This window comes from Orcinus orca, chromosome 7 (assembly GCF_937001465.1).
Source record: "Orcinus orca chromosome 7, mOrcOrc1.1, whole genome shotgun sequence".
NCBI lineage: Eukaryota > Metazoa > Chordata > Mammalia > Artiodactyla > Delphinidae > Orcinus > Orcinus orca.
This window is the reverse complement of record NC_064565.1, coordinates 51,404,521-51,424,618: the sequence shown is the minus strand read 5'-3', so window position 1 is coordinate 51,424,618 and position 20,098 is coordinate 51,404,521. Positions and strand designations below refer to the sequence as shown.

The 20,098-nt window shown below is 36.6% G+C and overlaps 1 protein-coding gene across 1 annotated transcript in view; it reads left to right on the top strand.

The window, feature by feature from the left end:
* The window catches only part of KCNH7 (potassium voltage-gated channel subfamily H member 7), a 465,137-nt gene that overhangs the window by 436,043 nt on the left and 8,996 nt on the right, over positions 1-20,098 (top strand). Inside the window, exons 13-16 of the mRNA XM_049712063.1 lie at positions 1,853-2,116; positions 6,922-7,090; positions 14,356-14,548; positions 15,914-18,734. Of these exons, the coding sequence (XP_049568020.1) occupies positions 1,853-2,116; positions 6,922-7,090; positions 14,356-14,548; positions 15,914-16,183 (896 nt within the window). The 3' untranslated portion in view covers positions 16,184-18,734. The remainder of the gene's footprint in view (positions 1-1,852; positions 2,117-6,921; positions 7,091-14,355; positions 14,549-15,913; positions 18,735-20,098) is intronic.

Below are 20,098 nucleotides of genomic sequence, written 5' to 3'. Positions count from 1 at the left end.
ATTTACTTAGGAGCAACAAACTGATGCAATTCACAAAGCAGGTATGAGTATAATTTAGAGAAGTGAAGTGTCTAATTTTTTTCACATTTACTAGCATAAAATTGGAAACTATTATTTTTTGAGGAATGAAATGATATGTTTATAAAGTGGGGAAATGTTGATCAGATTTTCAGGAGGGGAGAAGTTAAAATCAAAGGAAACAGAGGAAGAGATGACAAGAATGAAGGAAGGCTGTGTCCGTGACACTGGAGAGAAAGGGCTTGTGTAAGAAGAGTTGATCTGGAGATTTACAGGCAACTAGACTAGTGGTTGAGCAGAGAAATATAAGTGATACTGAGTAATCAATGATGTCAACAATGCTTGAGACTGGAAAGGTCTGTGGTCTTCTCAGTAATGATGAAATCACTGAGCAAGTGGGGAATCTTAAAGAAAATAAATTAAGCAATCTGCTTGCACTACATTGAACTTTAATTGGCAAGGTGTAAACTAACTCAATAACCATTTCACATGAACTGGTTTTTTTTTTTTTTTTTTTTTGTGGTATGCGGGCCTTTCACTGTTGTGGCCTCTCACGTTGCGGAGCAGAGGCTCCGGATGCGCAGGCTCAGTGGCCATGGCTCACGGGCCCAGCCGCTCCGCGGCATGTGGGATCTTCCCGGACCGGGGCACGAACCCCTGTCCCCTGCATCGGCAGGCGGACTCTCAACCACTGCGCCACCAGGGAAGCCCCATGAACTGGTTTTTAAACTCTATCCATTTTTACCTTGGGCTGCTTTCTAGCTTCTCATATTTTAAATTATGATTTTTTTAAATAAAAGAAAAAGATCTCTGTTTAATTTCTGTGCCATATGGGAATTTTAAAAAACAGTTGGAAGTTTCTCTGGAGTGGCCTTAAATCAGTTCATTTGGCCTTCTATAAATAACAAAGTAAGCACAACCAGGCGGAGAATAGATGGAGACACCGTCTTAAACATTTCTCTAGAAAATGATATACCTTCTGGAATATGTGGGTTAGTTATTAGCAGTAACCAGATGGAGAATTATACTGTCTCCCCAGGACACTAATGGGAACAAGTTCTGGGTTTTGTCTCTTGGAGTTTTTCCTGCTGAAATATGTTCTAACACAACCTGCAAGGCTGAAATTATCCTGACATTTCAGTATAAAGCAGCTAATATGCACTACTGGCTTTAATGTAATTAGGTAAACCTACCTTAATTACTGTATTTAAGCTTTATATTCTTTGCAATATCCTGCACAACCAAACTGCCTGGAATGTCAAGGCCATTACATGCATTGAACTAGGGTTGAAGTTCAGCCTGCCAGCCTGTACCACAAGGAGGCTTCCGGTTTTGACCTTCACAATGTGGAATGACCACCACAGATGAGAGGGCATGAAGGTTAAAAACAAACAAACAGTAAGCTGCATAGTGGTGACATTTTAGAATTGGGACACATTTTTCTTCACTTTTTCATTTCCTTCAAGAAATAGTGAATACAAATGACTGTTGAGCATGTATAAATAAGGATTAAGTTATCCTAAAGTTTTTTTTTCAGAGATATAAATGCTATTACTACCACAGATATTCTTTTAATTTTGGAACGAATAGCGTATCTCATTAAGATAATCTAATGTCCTGTGAATTATGAAAAAAAAAGTCTTCTTAAGTAGTTACATTCTCAGTCGGAAAAAGAGAAAGAACAACTTTTCTGGCAGTTTAAAAAAAAACTATGTTAAAGTTATTCCAAAAAAAAAATCACTATGACAAAGGTAGTTTATGTAGCACTAGATAGTGCAGTAGGCATAGAGTCTCACATTTGATTCTCTTCTATAAAATAACTTTTCTTTGATAGATTTTGGCAAAGGAAGCACTACAAATGATCCTGAAGACTCTGTAGATACCATAAGACATTATCAGAGGTCCAAGAAACACTTTGAAGAGAAAAAAAGCAGATCTTCATCTTTCATCTCCTCTATTGACGATGAACAAAAGCCTCTCTTCTCAGGAATTGTAGATTCTCCTCCAGGAATAGGGAAAGTAACTGGACTTGATCTTGAAGAAACAGTACCCACCTCAGGAAGAATTCCCATAGATAAAAGAAGTCACTCTTGCAAAGGTAATCAAGTTTCTCCAGAATCTCGTTGTCTTTCCTCAGGACTAATCACAAAATGGTGACTTCGCACAAACGAAGAACCATACCGCACATTAATCTAATCTGCAATTTTGTGATATATTTGCAAAGATCAAACCTTAGATCATCTACAAAGTGTTTTCAGGGTTCTGGAATAGTGGTCATTATTCCCAATTATAGCATAGGAGGGTCTGTGTGGCCAGGCAGACTTAACATAATGCCACATAGGACATTGTAGGAATGTCTGTTGTAGTGACTCCGTGGGGAGAGGGGATCGATGAGTATTTGAAGAGAGCAAACCCATTGAATCTTGTATGTATCTTCTGTATCCATTCCTCACCCCCAAACCTGTTTTTTTATAGCATGAAAGACCAATGCAATAAAAATGCAATAAATACCAAAAAGAATTTCAGTTTACTGAGAATTATGAGAAAATGGGGAGAAATGCTCCTAAATAAAGTATGCCTTTAGATCCAACTCAGTTGAACACATTTGTTTAAAAGGGATACCCAAATATATGGGTTTTGTTGTAGAAAATATGCATAACTGGGTAATTGTGCTTAATCAGTATATCCAGATTAGATGCTAAAGGGTGGAAAACTCAGGAAAACTTGAGGACTGTCACATGAAAGAACAATTAACTTCTCATCAGGAGCTAGATATACGGATCTTGTTAAATCTTGCTAAATGGGTGCAAGAACAGGTACAGGCAGGCTGCTTGGGTTCCAAGTTCAACTCTGTGACTTACTCCCTTTATGTCTTTCAGTAAGTGATTTGACAGACCCCACTAAGACTCAGTTTGCACATCTTCAGAATAGGAATAATATCTTCTAACCAACTGGTCTGTTGTGATTACTAAACAAGAGAACATGCATAAATTACTTTCTCTGAGATAAAATCCCCAACTCTGCTTAGTATTTTCTCACAGCTTTTCTTTTCTAACCCTTTAATCATTGAACATATTCCTAGATATATAAAAATGTAGAGATGAAGAAGGTGTAGCAAAAAAAATCAAAAGAATATAACAGAAATGAAGGAAAAATAGGATGTTCTTGACCTGGCAGGATACAAAATTATGACACAGAGTAAGTAAATATTACCTGTCATTGTCACCATTATTCGAAGTGACTATATCTGACAACAAAAGTTTTATTGAATCTAGGATGTTTAGGCTTTACATTTTTCCTGAGTTACTTTCCCTATATTATCAAATCAGCTTTTGCCATGACCCCAAGTTGAAGTAAGCTAAGAATATATGCAGATTTTCTCTGGACAATCTAAAATCTTGATGAAGTGGATGAAAATAGTACCTCATTTATCACAGTGGAAGAATGGAATATTAGATGTGATTACCAAACGTCCCGTTTTAGTTATTTATGAAAACGGATTCTGGGAAGTACTAAAAATTGAAACAGGTTGTATCATGGAAGGCAGAAGTTCTGAAGAACTTGCTGAACCATCCTACTATTTCCAAGAGTCAGCATAACGTGGGCCTGACATTTTTCAAAATACTTTTTGTTGTTTTCCTCTTGCGTTTTAAAGTCTCAAGTGACAAGTCGTTAATGATACATTTTGGGGATTTGATTTGACTTTATAATGACTCTCGCTGATGGTGAATTCTCATGCCCTTCATCTTATATTTTGCTTTGCCACTTCTTCCAATTATTTTTAATTAGCTATTCTACATGCACAATAAAAGATAGTATTCTAACAGATCATTTTAATATCTACCTATCTAAAATTTTAATTTTCAAAAGTTTACAATGCGATCCCTATTCAAATAAATAATTACCTTTACAATTCATAGTTAAATACTCATGTCAATTGAATAAGCATGATTGATGTTGTTATAGAGTCTATCAGTGTGACACATGGTTAACCTGGATAATCAATACGATCAACCGATGGAGAATTCTAAAACTTTATTCACTGCAAATTTCATTCCCTAGTGATTTTCTAAGGTGAGATACTGTGCAATGTTAAAGGGTTTGAATAAGATGTAGGGTGTAGCTGGAACTGCTGCAGCTTGAGCTCCTAAATCCCCACAAATTTTAGTTTTATCATCAATGGAAATGCCACTTACATTTCTAGCATTTGTCATGCTGAATCCAACAGAGGAGCACCTTTAGACAAAACTGAAAAGAAAAAATTAAACTAAATGGACTCTGATCCTACTTAGATTGAGGTCAAAAGTTGACTGTAGGAAAATTGTGTACCCAGAGCAAAGTGAAAGTTTACTTTCTGTTCATCCATTTCTAGAAATGTGTCTTGCAACTATAGCAACATTTTCCAAGGCAACCAAGTGCAGATTTTTTCTGAGCTATATTTAGAAAGTATCTACAAGGATGTTCATTTTGATTAAGACTACTAAGCAGGATTTCCCCTTTGAACTCCTTTTTTCTTTCATATTGCTGTTAAAATAAGCTAATCACACATTACTGATTTTAATAAAAGAGTAAATTATCATCAAGGAAGACTTTACCCAATAGTTTACAGTTATTCTTTTTTGTTAAGAGAAGATTATCAGGTTTTGTTCTTGAGCACTGAAGAAAAAATAGAATCCTACATAATTTATTGCATGTGATTCACCACTGTTATTTAAAAATCAGTTTATTATATATGATTTGAGAATGAGAGCTATTAGGCATAAGTGGAAATTCTCTAAGCTTTCTCAGCACAAAACTTCTGAGCATAATATGTAACTTCCATCCTATCAGTTTTTACTGTTTTTGTTTTATTGTCTAGCAAGAGGCTAGACAGGGAGAAACACTGGCATCATCTGACCATTAGTATGTGTGTTCTGAATATTTGTTTGGCATTAATTCTCCAAAATTGAAAACCTAGTGTACTAAGACATCATATTATTGTTTTGCCTTTTAAATAGAGTCACATGTCTGTGAATAATAAATCATACTTTTCAGTGAAAATCTGCTGATGTATTACTGCACTTAAAAGTTCAGCATTATCATTTTTTGATGTTCATTTTCATTTGTTGTGTTTGATTAAGTATCAAGGGTAATTATATATTGTCACTTTAAAAAGAACAAAACACCAGCCTTCCATAGTCTAAGGAAGCCTTAATCACAAAGAACTGTTCTGGAATTCATAGCAAGCTCTCTGAGGTCTGTTAGCCATTTCAATAGTACAGGGAACCCTGACCTTATATTTTTCTAATACTGTCTTTGGATATGCTAATCCCTTTGTTAGAGCTTCACCCATCTGAAGCCGAAATTGTAGGCACCTCAGTAGATATGTCTGTGTATTCAGTGATAAAAGTATAGTGATAGAAAAACCATGAAGAAAAGATATAGAAATTGTGTCTGCTGCTGGAGCATAGGAGGTGCTTTTGAGCTATCTGACTGTACTTTTGGAGAAACCGTAGGAAAGAAGTCCTACAAATCCTGTTCCTTGTTTCTAGAATCATAGCTAACCCTCCCCAAATCAGTTACTTTCTATCCAATTTTTAAAATAGCCAAGGATATAAATTCCTTAATTTTACATACTTTTGTCAGTGTTGAATCATAACTACTTGTCCAAAGGGGGAAAAAAAAGGCTTTCTATCAAAGCAAAATCACTTTTTGTTATTCAAGTCTATTTCCACGTAAAAATGAAGACCAGTTCTAGACAGTATTTTCCTCCCACCAGCCCTCCCAGTGAGGAAAAGATGCTCCTTCTTTATCTCTGAAATAAACTCCCAACTCCACTGGTATTTTTTCCTGGGTTTTATTTCCCAGCCTTTTAATCATTCTAAGTACTTCTCTATATGCGTGAAATGTAGAGGGGAAGAAAGCGTAGCAAAAGCCATCAAACGTTTATGGCAGGACTGAGAGGGAAAGTAAGATATTATATTTGCCCTCAAATATTGACAACTTGCAAATACAGATTGTAGGAGAAACGGTAAATTAAATGAGGCTTAGAAAATGAATCTCCGTGAGGAAAATGATTAAAACCTTGCTAGACTGAATTCTTCAAGGGCAGGGCCTATGTTTTCTTCATCTCTAACTCCCCCACGTTTAGCAGAGTGTCTGGAACATAACAGACATGAGGACCATCTGAAAAGTGGACTTGAACAGATAAACAATATGTTTTAAAGTGTAGCAGCATAAAAATATTCTAAATAGAAGAGTCCCAAGAAAAAATATTGGAAATTAATGGACAGAATATGTTAAAGGACAGTGCAGAAGGAGCTACAAGGAAACATAAAAACAGGAAATAATGTCATAGGACTAGAGACTTTAGGACTCTTCCCATCTTTAATGGCTCATGGTTCCTCTACTTCGAGTTGGGTTGGCCTAAGGGAATCCCTCTGAACATCCTCACTTCCCCATGGCTGTCTCTTCTTGAGCCCCCTCTGAATCATGAAGTATGCAAATTATTCTGGGTGAAAGAGCCCTAACATCTTCAACCTGAGGTGCAGCAGTACATACAAATGGTGCTGTTTCTTCCCAAAGGTAAAAGCACAAAGTCATTGCTCTCTAACCAGAGCTCGGGGTTGACCATCCATGTTTTCCTCTTAGCACAAAATAGAAAGAAGACAAAATTGTATTCAAGACTCATAACTGGCTGTATGTTTTTATTCGTATGGAAATGGGTGTGGGAAGTGGCAGACAGGATCGGGGTGGATGAGATTCAGCTACCAACTGGTTGTGGCCCCTGGACAGGTCCCTGAGTCACTCTGGTTCTGTCTTCCCGTTAAACTCCAAGATCCCTTCCTGCTTGTATTGCGGATGTCTCTGGAGCTACAAATGGGCACCCAAAGAAGTTGACCTCCATCTTGCCGTTTCCCACAGATATCGCTGACACCAGAAGCTGGGAAAGAGAGACTGCCGGAACTCAGGCTGATGAGTCTAGTCCCTCAGCGCTTCCGCGAGCTGCCTGGGGCATCTCTGAAACCGAAAGTGACCTCGCCTACGGAGAAGTGGAGCAAAGATTAGATCTGCTCCAAGAACAGCTTAACAGGTATAAGCAATAGCTAGGCAAAGGGAAAACATAATCCAAGCCCTTAGCTGGGTCTAGCCTTACTCTTTGTAAATAGCAAATTCGTCCTACCATAGATGGCATATACACTTCTTTATACACTTACTTATTTAAAAGAAGACTACAAGTTGACCGAATTATTAATCTGTTTTTCAAAGAGCATTTACTTAGAACGCTTCACACTTTTGGCAGCATGAATCCTATTTTTTCTTTACTTGTCATAAAATTAGTATATATCATCAGCATTGGCTGCCTAAGAAACCTTTTTTATCCCCTCAAAATAATTCATATTTAGTTTGTTGACTAACACTCTTTCAATCCTCCTTTTGCACTTTTTGGCTGTTCATGGTAACTTAGTTATGTGGTACGGTATTTTTTTAAGAATATTGACAAAATGATTTAAACATTTAGTTTTTCAGCCAACTTGTCAAAAATGTGATTGAGTTAAGAACCCAGATCCTCTCCATTTTCCCTCCATCTTTGATCTCTAACCTTTTAAGATAAAGAATAAATTTTGATTTTAGGAAGGATGGAACCCCTTAACCCAAATCTACATGGATTCCTTAAAATTAAACTGATCAGTGACATTCAGGGGGAAAAAAAAAATAGATGTATAAGCATGATATTGCTTTAGTTGTGTTACATGTGGAAAGTGACCTCGATTCAAGGTAGTTTCCAGGACATCACTGGGCAAGGTATTCCAGTAGTCACAGACCGAAAACTGCATGGATTAAACTAAAATGTTCAAATCACAGGATTTACTAAATCAATTTAAAAGACACAGTGAGTGATGAGGGGCTCCAGATGGGGTAATTAACACATTTCTAATAAGTGCAATCCTGGTAAAAGAACCATACAACCTGTATCCTGATTTATGCAATTATATATATATATATACCTCATCAGCCTTCCAGGCTGAAGGTGTGGTTATGAGGACCAGAGTTTAGGTTTGCACAAAAGGGGTCCACAGATAAAAATAATTCCCCAGTGCCAATGACACACTTGCTCTATCACAGACATGTAAGGCCAAGTACACCTGGCCACAGCTGTGGCATTTCAGTTAGCCTGCCGAACAGCCATGTGTTTTATTGGTCTTTATAGGTAAAAAACGTGAGGCGTCAGAAGGAGATTATACTGTGTGTGTGTCACCAGTGGGTGACCAAACTTGGGGGTGGCAGTCATCTACCCAGAGGTGACAGGAGAATAATTTGTTCTTTCCATCTCTTTCCATGTATAAGCCATGCTCTGGTTTGTTACATCATATTTCGATTCTATCTTTGGGATGTCTTGCAGGTTGTGTGTATTTAATGCATCTTATGAATTCTGCCAATGTGTAACAAGCTACTTGCTTTCTTGTTCTCTATACTTACCACATTCTATGAGTTTTGTTTATACTACATAAGCTAGCTATCTATGCTTAATTTTTCTTCTGTGTTTCATCAATGCTGCTTGTAGTTTTATCGCTTTTTTAAATCTTTATGCCCGAATTGAACAGTGTCAGACAATACAGTAAACATAAAAATGTATGCACACACACATACATTACCATGAAAGATGAATTAGCAATTAAAGCAGACAAAAGGAATCAGAAAACCTACAAATTTGTAAATTGAAATAAATTTGTATGCCTTAATTCAAACAGAAGTATGACAATACTATATGAATTAAAGATTTAATTTTGTATTTTTTGTTTTCATGCAATTTAATCAAAGTTTAAAAGTTAAAAAACTGAGGTCTATATCCCATTCTCAAGTGCCAAATGAAAGTCTTGTAAAATTGAAACTTATCTGAGAAAATTAAAACAAACTATCATTTACTTAGAGTCAGTAATTCCTAATTAAGGTTTAAGAACTTGACACGATCATACTTATTGCTCAGAGAAGCATATTTAGTTAATTAGTACATTTACTATCTCTCCCTGCTATTTATACCAAGCTACATTGATCTTTTAGCCATAACATATGTCAAAATATACACTGTACACACAAAACAATTGATAAAAGGGTGATCTCTGAACTTTAACTTCCTTGATTCCTGCCCATTCCTTTATTGTGAAACATATGGTATGCATTCAATTCCTGGAGTAAATGGGAAAATTACTGAATGAATGCATTAATGACAGGGACAGCAGTGATTTCTTCAGCATGATACTCGCACAGCACTTGCAATTGGTTAGCCTAGATAAAGTCGTAACTCTTCTACTTAACTACTAATAGGATGACTAGGTCAGGTCATTTAAATTTCTCCAGCCTCAGTTTCTTTCTTTGACCTATACTGACTTGCATTACTGTTGTAAAGACTAAGGTAATACATGTGGAGAGTGTATATGCTACAAAATAGAAAGTGCTGTAATTAGGTAAAATATGATTATTTTTTCTGGCTGCATCTGGTCTTCGATTCAGTGCACGGGCTTCTCTCTAGTTGTGGCATGCGGGTTTTCTCTCTCTAGTTGTGGCATGAGGGCTCCAGGGCGTGTGGGCTCAGTAGTTGTGGCGCATGGGCTTACTTGCCCCGCAGCATGTGGGATCTTAATCGCCTGACCAGGGATCGAACCCATGTCCCCTGCATTGGAAGGCGGATTCTTTACCACTGGACCACCAGGGAAGCCCCAGTAAAATATGATTAACAATGAACTTAACTTCTATTATTGATGTTTGTCTGAGTATGTTCTCTTGCTTTTCATATGTTTCTGTGTTTCCTGATTTGGACCTTTCTTCTGGATGAAAATTGAGATTTTTAAGGTTCCCTTGTTGCCTCATCATGGATACCAATCATTGCTGCTAGTGTAAATCAAAGATTACTGAAAATACTTGCCTTTAATGTGTCCTGGGGCTGAAAGTGTAAACTTTTAAGGGCATATACATCCAGGACCCATTTGGCTAGTAACCATACTTTAATACTAATAATTCTTATTACTTTATTACATTAGTTTTAGAATGAATTTTTTATGATACTTTTTTTCACAGCCAAACTGCAACTAAATCTTTTTTGACATGTCCTAGCATCTGTATGTTTTTTAACACAATTATTTTCTTTGACTAACTTCTTTCTATTTAGCTCTGAAATTGTCACAAACATTTTATTGCCTGACTCACCTTAGCCTCTTTTGGGTTTAAAATCCAAAACATTGCATTTTTACTGCACTGCCATCTCCAAGAACCTCTTACCTCCAGTTTACTCTAGAAGGCAAAAGCATAGAAAACACGTTTGAAAAGGGGAGCTCAATTTAGACTTCAACTTTGCAGGGTAAGAATCCTGGGACTCTTTCTAGAGTTGGGTCTGCTCTGTTTAGCCTCAGTATTCTGTTCAAATGTAGTAGAACTGTGAATTCTATCCCATTTGTTTCGCCCAAATACACATATTAAGTACACAGTGCAATAAAAACAAATATAAATGGTCCATCTTGAATCGTCCTGGCCGCTGCTGCTTTTCTGCTTTAATGGCCAATTAAACTATATGCAGGGTTAAAAGTTTACCTAAGAAATGTTCTTACATATTTATGTATTATGCCTACAGATATACCTATATCGGGAAATCACTAATTGTTGATCCTAAAGCAGTGCTTCTCAAACTTTAATGTGCTTTCGAATCACCTGGGGATCTTGTTAAAAGGTAGATTCTAAGTCTAGGTCTGGAATCGGCAGAGATTCCACATTCTAACAAGCTCCCAGATTTGACCATGCTTTGCATAGCGAGGCCCTAGAGGATGTAAAAGCTTTCAGTGAGGGTTCCATCCCTTGCAGAACTCTGTGCCTGGTACACTGTGGGTCTTTGCATAAGTGAATGAACACATTCATTTTACACAGCTGTATAGCTATGCTGATGTAGGGGAAGAAAAATAAATTTTCCTCTACCTTTCTGCGTTCTTGGCTGAAACCCCTATAATAAAAGACAGATTAATAAGAAAAAAACAAACATAAATTTATTAACTTGTGTACCTCACATACACATGGGAGATACTCAAGGGAAAATTAGTAACTCCCTGAGGTGTCTTAGAACTGAAGATTAAATACCATCTTAATAGGGAAAGGGGCTGGGGGATGTAGGTCTCTTAGAGGAGAATGAATGATCATTAGGAAGGTGAATGGGTCCTTAGAAGAATAGATGGGAGGTATGACAGTTTGTGACAAAGTTTGTCTCAGTGTGATGCCTCTTCTATGACAAAAGTCGATCTTCCCTGGTTGTTGAAACTCCCAGGGAGGGGATTTATGACAACTGAGTTCCTTCTGGAAGATCTGCCTTTAGGCAGATAAGGGAAGTTCAGAGAAAGCTTTTCCCCACACTTGCTGTTCTCCAAGTGGCTACAGCTCAAAAGAATCAATATGCCAAAGTGGCTTGTTTTGGAGTGGCATATGCCTTCACTGACAAAAAAAAAAGTTATAAAATTGAGTTATTCTTTTCTGTTTTAAAGACAAAGCTGGACTTTTTCTAAATTCTCTGTAATTCTTCCAGAGTAGATTACTTGTGTCATTAGAAGAGTCCATTCCAATTAAGCTGATAGACCCTAGCCATGAAACATGAAAATACAAACCTATGCATGGTAAAGAAATTCCTCACTAAAGCTCTTTTTTGTTGAATGTTTTGGTCTTTTTGAGCTGCTATAACAAAAATACAATAGACTGGGTGGTTTATAAACAACAGATATTTATTTCTCAGTTCTGCAGACTGGAAAGTTCAAGATCAAACTGCTGGGAGATTTAGTATCTACTGAGAGCCAGCTTCCTGGTTCATAGACGGCTGACTTCTCACTCTGTCCTCACATGGTAGAAGAAGGAAGGGAGCTCTTTGGTGCTCTGGTTTATGAGGCACTAATGCCATTCATGAGGGCTCTACCCTCATGACCTAATTAAATCCCACAGGCCACACCTCTTAATACCATCACATGGGGGGTTAGGATTTCACCATTAGCATTTCAACATAAACATTGAATCCATTGCATTGAACTACCCAAAATATCAGATTACTGGTTAATAAAACCAAACTAAGGTTTGTTTCAAAGTCACTGCAGGAAGAGAGACCACCACCTAGACAGAGTCTGAAGTGCTATCTCAGAAGGGGAAGTCAGAAGTAGGATATTTATAGGATTTTGGAGCCTGGGCCTTTCAAGGTGGGAAACTGAGTGGATCTGGGCAGAGTTCATAATATAATAGTTCAGAATTGATGGACACAGTGAAATGAGGACCTTGAAGCAAGTATGGATAAATAAAATTTGTTTGATTAAGCAAGTTTATTTGTTCAAAAGAGCAGATTGCTGTCTCCAGTGAGTTAATCTATAGAAATTTCCTGAAGGAGTAAAGTTATTTATTCCCTTAGACTTATTTTTCCCAGGCAGAGTTTTTCCTGGAACAACTAAGTCATGTTGACAGAGGTGGTCTGCTGTCTTAGCTAAGTCATGTTGACACAGTCTTGTTCTCACCCTGCACCAGCATGTGATGGTCTTGTGTTTGGGAATCCCACTCATGGTAGCATGTTGCTATTACACACTTCCAATAGGTTTTTCCCTCATCGACACTATTCAAATAGATAGAATCTATGAGACAGAGATCCTGTTTCTTGGAGACCCCTGCTGTTTGACAAAGGTTTTGTGAGGACTCAAAATCGTTATCATAATTTTTGACTCTCTATTGGGTCTTGAATCCCATTTGTTGATGAAGCTTTCATTATTCCACTCCCCACGCCCAAAGCCTTTTACATGTAATGTGTAAGCCACTCCCTAAATATTCAATGCTGTTAATGATGGGATAAATTCATACAGAAATATTTACAATGGATGTAGAATTTTCCTTGGGGGCTCAGAGGAGAGAGAAATTAATTCTGAATAAGGGAAGATTTGGGGGTGCAGATAAAAATTTGTGCTGTACCTTGAAGTGTGAAAGAAAAAATTGATGCATAATAAAATAACGAGTCTCCTCTGTTTAGCTGGCACCATAAAAATATTAGATCGGAACAATGGGTAACAAATAGATACATAAACTAGTTGCTAATTCAAATTTTCTTTTTCAGTGTGTGGTTTTGACATTTGCAAGGCACAATCATGTATAATTTATAGCTATTTGTTTAGAAGACGCTAAGCTATATGGCTATATATACCAAATATAGAAAACCTGCACAAATCTTGTGTTATCATGATTCTCAGAAGGAAGTTTTGTAGTGTCAATGTTAAAAACTAAAAGGAAAAAAATGATTTTTTCTCATGTTGTCCAGGTTTATTCTCTTCTCTCTCAAATCAAAGGCTAAGTTCTCTCCACTTTGAATTTCACAGATGCAGCATGTATGTAACTGAGCAAAATTAGTCTATGATTTTAAATTTTTGGTAAGATTTACCTTTTCCTTGTATTTTTCATTGAAACAAAATAGTAAGCACAAATAAGTAAAGAGTTAAAAGAAAAGTTTTCTAAAGAGGCATATGGTCCAAATTTTCTGTTCTTATACCCACAAAATCCTTTTTTAATACTGTTAACACATGCAAAGGAGGGGAATCAGATCCATTGTATTTTGCTATCTTTCCCTTGAATTTTAATTTAAAATGAGAATGAAATTAACAGGCCAGTAGGCTACTTGTGAGCTTTAGGGATAAAAAATGATCAGACTGGTATTTTGCAAGCCAGATGGGTTACAGAAGCAAGTGAACTTTTATGTTTGGTCTGTTTCTTAATTACCAAAGGCTCCAAACTGTAGATGGGAAAGGAATTTAGCATTTGACAGTACTTAACATTAAGGAAAGAATATAATGAATGATATACAATATTTGATGTTTATAGGAGAGAGGTAAAGTAAAATATAGATAATATAAATTTGGAACACATAAGAAATTATCCACTTGTTGCAGCTATAAGAGAAATGTGCTATGAAATCTTTTTAAACAGTAAATAAAATATTCACAAGAAACTGACCAAAACCTGATAAAAAGCACAGAGAATGACTGATTAAAAATGGATTCTGAATGCGTTTTACATTTTGAAATCTATAAAGCTTAATTGTAAAAATGCAATACAATGTACACTGTGAAAATGTAGCCTCTTCAGTCAGCTGTTTCTTTGTTAAGATCAACGAACAGGAAAGCAACGATCTTTATCAGAGCCATTAGTGGGATATAGAAAGTGAGCATCTCCGTGCTCCCTCTCCTGTCCTTCTTGTTTAAAGCAGGGCCGTAATTCTGTTTTTCGGTGTTGCTGCAATTTTCTCAAATGCTTTGCAATCCTGGACAGTTTTAGGACTGTCTTCCCCCATTTCTGTCTGTCCTGCAGACTTGAATCCCAAATGACTGCAGACGTCCAGACCATCTTACAGCTGCTGCAGAAACAAACCACTGTGGTCCCCCCAGCCTACAGTATGGTAACTACAGGAACAGAGTATCAGAGACCCGTCATCCACCTGATGAGAACCAGTCATCCGGTAGCATCCATCAAGACGGATCGAAGTTTCAGTCCTTCCTCACAAGTGAGTATAGATAGCATATAACCAAGAGTGTCTCTCCAAGTGTGTTTCCAGGGACCACCTGAATCAGAATCACCTGGGCTGCAGTGGAAAATACAGATTCTCATCCCCATCTCTGTTTTTCCTCAACTAGAACATCTGGGAATGAGCCCTGTAATCTCCATCTTAAACAAGCTCCCCAACCCCGACCTTCACCCCCGATTCTTTTGCTCATTTAAACTTTGGGAACAATGGACCTAGAAGAATGATCTTAAAAGACTAGTATTTTTTTTTTTTAAAGAAAAAGCTTTTTTTTCAAATATCAATCTACTTAAGTTTATAAATGGTAGAGCTTTGAAAGCTAAGGATTAGCCCTGGGTCCAAAAAATGCTTCAAATAAAGGTTTGTAATTTGCTCTAGTGACAAGAGGCACCCTTGAGCAGGGTCTCAGGAAGGAAGGGGCAGAGAAATAGCAGCAATAACAAGCAATAGCAAGACCTGAGATCCAAGTGTAACCAGACTAGTAACCACATCTGTGCCCCACCCATCACCAGTGAGCTCTAAACTTTTCTCACCTTGGTGATGGTAAGAGGAATGTTAGTGTCCTTATCTTTCCTCTGAAGTCCTGTGAGGAACCCTTTGAATTATGTTAATATGAAAAGTCCAGCTCCTTTGGAATTCTATTTTGGGAATCATTCTTAATTACTTAAACACTGTGGCCAAACTGGACCTAAGAACAATGATTTAAATAAGAATTTACAGAACTATCTTGTAAAAACTTTTTTAGAAGTTTGGGAATTGAGTGCAAAATGCTCTGGGGAATGAAACTATATTAATAGCACGAGGTAATGTGACTGAAGGAAAATAATGCAATTTTTCTAAAATATGAAAGCATAATTTATCTCGAGTTTTGAATGGCTGGGAAACATGCAAAACCATGTACTTTGTTTTTTGCTTTCAGTGGATTTAGATAATATTTTCTGCCAAGGGATGGGTGATTTTCCTTCCTTTCTTTTTTCTTTCTCCTTGTCCTCCAAATGTACTCACCCAATGACCCACCTTTTTGATCCCAGTTTTGTTGGGAATTTTGAATTAAAACTCATCTGGAAAACTCAATGTGAAATATTGTGTTTAAAATAATAATAATAATAATCTGATATGGCTTCAAAGTAAAATTAAAGATCTTGGAATGGTTATATAGGATTATCTAAACTGATACCTGACCTTCAGTATCTTGACCCACCTTTGAGAGGGAAAGATTGGTTAATACCACTAATCAAATACAGATTTATGGAAAAAGAAAACATGTTTAGATTTCATGAGTGTAATTTTAGAAATACATCCAAATGAATTATAAAAGCATGTTTTCTTCTCTTTTCTTTCTATCAGTGTCCTGAATTTCTAGACCTTGAAAAATCTAAACTTAAATCCAAAGAACCCCTCTCAAGTGGGGTGCATCTGAACACAGCTTCGGAAGACAACTTGACTTCACTTTTAAAACAAGACAGTGATCTCTCTTTAGAGCTTCACCCCCCGAGGCAAAGAAAAACTTGCCTTCATCCAATTAGGCATCCTTCTTTGACAGATTCATCCCTAAGCACTGTAGGAATCTTGGGTCTTCATAGGCATGTTTCTGATCCTGGTCTTCCGGGGAAATAATCATTTTGTACTATTTATTCCACATACAATGTAAGTGCTTTTAATGGCTGATTTCCTTTTTTGTATTTAAATCCTCTCTACTTGACTCAGGGGCTCACAAGTTACCATTATATGCAAAAGTACTGTATATTTTCCTAAATTGAAGCTTGTAAGGTAAAATTGAGCAGTTAGGATGTAAATATATCTATGAACTCTTTTGTTCCAAATGTTAAAACTGCCAGCATCTCAAGGCACCTCATTTTTTATTTTTATTTTTTAAATCATGTGCATGTTAGGAAACTCCAATTTCTCTTGCATGGAGACTCCTAGTTACTGCTTTTACTAAACCCATACTTTGTTACGAAAATGCCTTCCAAGCAAATAAGAAAGCAAAGGATAAAATTGTTCATGGATGCAACTCAGATGATCCTCAACTCATGGAAGTTCAAGGGGGAGATAGGGAACCTTGTCACTTTTGAGGACAGATACGCTTCTGGACTGAGATGTTTATAGTAAATTACATTCATTCCCGCACGCTAAAAAATATATAGTTTTAGAGTTATAAATCTCTGACAGTAGAGGAAACCGTCTCCAAATACATGAATATAGGCCAGCTTTAATGAGGACAAAAAGGCCTTTCTATTTAAAATTCTGTCTCTAACTGAATTCACAAACTCCCTAAAATATTTTCCACTGGCATGTTTCCTTGAATGCTCAGAAACAAGTTTCTCTAATTTTTCTTTTTCTTTGGTGGCGGGGGTGGGGTGGGAGGGATTCTTCTTCAGAACTGCTAAAGTGCTACAGACACAAACTGATATCCACAGCTTTCTTCTGACTTATATTTTAGGGCAATCCTGAATTTGATCAAAAGAGTTTATTGACGCACATTGTTTTCTTCCCCCCAAAACGTACAATTTTAGTGGATTTGTGTGGCGAAACTAGCTTCCATGAAGTATATGCCGTGCTATATGGCTTTCTAATCCTGGCTGTAAAAGAACAACGTGCATTTACCTACGTATAAAGAAAATGCACAAACCAGCAGAAAAATTTAATTTTATTTGGTTACTCAAATACATTTGCTAATCAAAGATTAAATGAAAATCTATCCTGTATGGATTGGACTCCAGAATATCAGAATATACCATGGAATATATTTTAATATATTCGACTGTTAGATTATTTTGGGGGAGTGGTGGTATATGCCTCTCATAAAATCAGGGTACAGAAAAATTGCAAGCTAATTTAAGATTCTGATTAGTCAAATTCTAGTTGAGAAATTTTATTTTTCAATTCATTTGAATACAATTTTTAACTTATTATAGACTGGCCCATTGTATCCTCTCCTTCTGAACAAAATTGTGAAAATCCTTCAAAGTTTCTTTATCCTTTACTAATTTTTATACTCACATATATTTTTAAAGAGACATTATATCTGTATACATTATTAAATGGATTAATATCTATCCCTCCAGGATAGAAATATAATCTATTGACTTACTTTTACCTTTGACACTAGAATATTAGTTTCAGATACAAGCAATTTATTTAAATTTACAAAAAACTTTGCACTACTTAAAATATGATTAAAGCGACCTTAAATTACTCCATATATGTTTTTTAATGGTTCCATAAATTGCTAATCTGTAGGGGGATGCGATCTGTAGGCACAGGCATGTTCTTATCCCTGCTAAATTTGTGCAGACAAAAACATTAACGATCAAGTACACATGACAGAATGACCAGTCAATTCAATAGAAGTATAATAACTCTAACCAGCTTTCCAAACCATTTGGTGTTATGCAGATAGAAATTTAGGGACTAACCAATGCTTTCTTTTCCTCATTCAACAAACTTTTATGGGTACCTAGCAGGGAAGAGAGAAATGGCTGCCTCTGATTCAGAGGACAACTTAGGGATTTTACTTCCATATTTAGGCAGATCTTTGCAGCTGCAACAAGTTTCATAAGGATTGTCAGTCCACGCTCCAGAGAAATTCAGAATGAATTCACCAGAGGATGTTCATTTGTAGAAGGAGAGGATTTGGCAGGTGAGGAATTTAGATCTGATTGTTTGATTAGTGAACGCTTCAGCTGCAACATTTGGTATGACATGCATAAAATTCAGCCTTCCACACATAGTCTCTATACTTCTTTATAAAAACTAAGCACGAAGAAATAGGAAGATGGGGACGGGTGTGCAAGCATCCAGATTGTTTAAATTCTAGTATAACATAAACCTTTTTTGTTCTTAATTCCTCAACATAAAAGAATTGCTTGATAGAATCTCAGAGAGTTGGACAGGATTAGAAAGGCCCATTCCTACAGGATATTAGCTTTAAAAGAGCCCAAGCAGTATAAAGATGTGGTGAGTCAGGCATAAAAGTCAGAAGACTTAGTAGCTACAATGACTTAAACCAAAGGAATTATCTTAATTTACAAGATTCATCCTCTTGTCCTAGCCGAATATCTATCTAATGCCTGAAGTCACTGTCACTTTCCCCATGGGCGGTAGCAAAAACAGTCTGAGCCCTCCATCTTGGGACCCTGCTGAGAGCCAGGTTTCACTGCTGTAGGTTTTTTTTTTTTTTTTTTTTTTTTCAAGCAAACTACATATATATATATATATATATATATATATATATATATATATATATATATATATATAACTTATATGAGAATTGCTACTCCAGCTTTCTTTTGGTTTCCATTTGCATGAAATACCTTTTTCCATCCCCTTACTTTCAGTCTGTATGTGTCTCTAGGTCTGAAGTGGGTCTCTTGTAGACAGCAAATATATGGGTCTTGTTTTTGTATCCATTCAGCCAATCTGTGTCTTTTGGTGGGAGCATTTAGTCCATTTACATTTAAGGTAATTATCGATATGTGTGTTCCCATTCCCATTTTCTTAATTGTTTGGGGTTTGTTATTGTAGGTCTTTTCCTTCTTTTGTGTTTCTTGCCTAGAGAAGTTCCTTTAGCAGTTGTTGTAGAGCTGGTTTGGTGGTGCTGAACTCTCTCAGCTTTTGCTTGTCTGTAAAGGTTTTAATTTCTCCATCAAATCTGAATGAGATCCTTGCTGGGTAGAGTAATCTTGGTTGCAGGTTTTTCTCCTTCAACACTTTCAATATGTCCTGCCACTCCCTTCTGGCTTGCAGAGTTTCTGCTGAAAGATCAGCTGTTAACCTTATGGGGATTCCCTTGTGTGTTATTTGTTGTTTTTCCCTTGCTGCTTTTAATATGTTTTCTTTGTATTTAATTTTTGACAGTTTGATTAATATGTGTCTTGGCGTATTTCTCCTTGGATTTATCCTGTATGGGACTCTCTGTGCTTCCTGGACTTGATTAACTATTTCCTTTCCCATATTAGGGAAGTTTTCAACTATAATCTCTTCAAATATTTTCTCAGTCCCTTTCTTTTTCTCTTCTTCTTCTGGAACCCCTATAATTCGAATGTTGGTGCGTTTAATGTTGTCCCAGAGGTCTCTGAGACTGTCCTCAGTTCTTTTCATTCTTTTTTCTTTATTCTGCTCTGCAGTAGTTATTTCCACTATTTTATCTTCCAGGTCACTTATCCGTTCTTCTGCCTCAGTTATTCTGCTATTGATCCCATCTAGAGTACTTTTAATTTCATTTATTGTGTTGTTCATCGTTGCTTGTTTCATCTTTAGTTCTTCTAGGTCCTTGTTAACTGATTCTTGCAATTTGTCCATTCTATTGTCCATTCTATCTCCAAGATTTCGGATCAACCTTACTATCATTATTCTGAATTCTTTTTCCGGTAGACTGCCTATTTCCTCTTCATTTGTTAGGTCTGGTGGGTTTTTATCTTGCTCCTTCATCTGCTGTGTGTTTTTCTGTCTTTTCATTTTGCTTATCTTACTGTGTTTGGGGTCTCCTTTTTTGCAGGCTGAAGGTTCGTAGTTCCTGTTGTTTTTTGT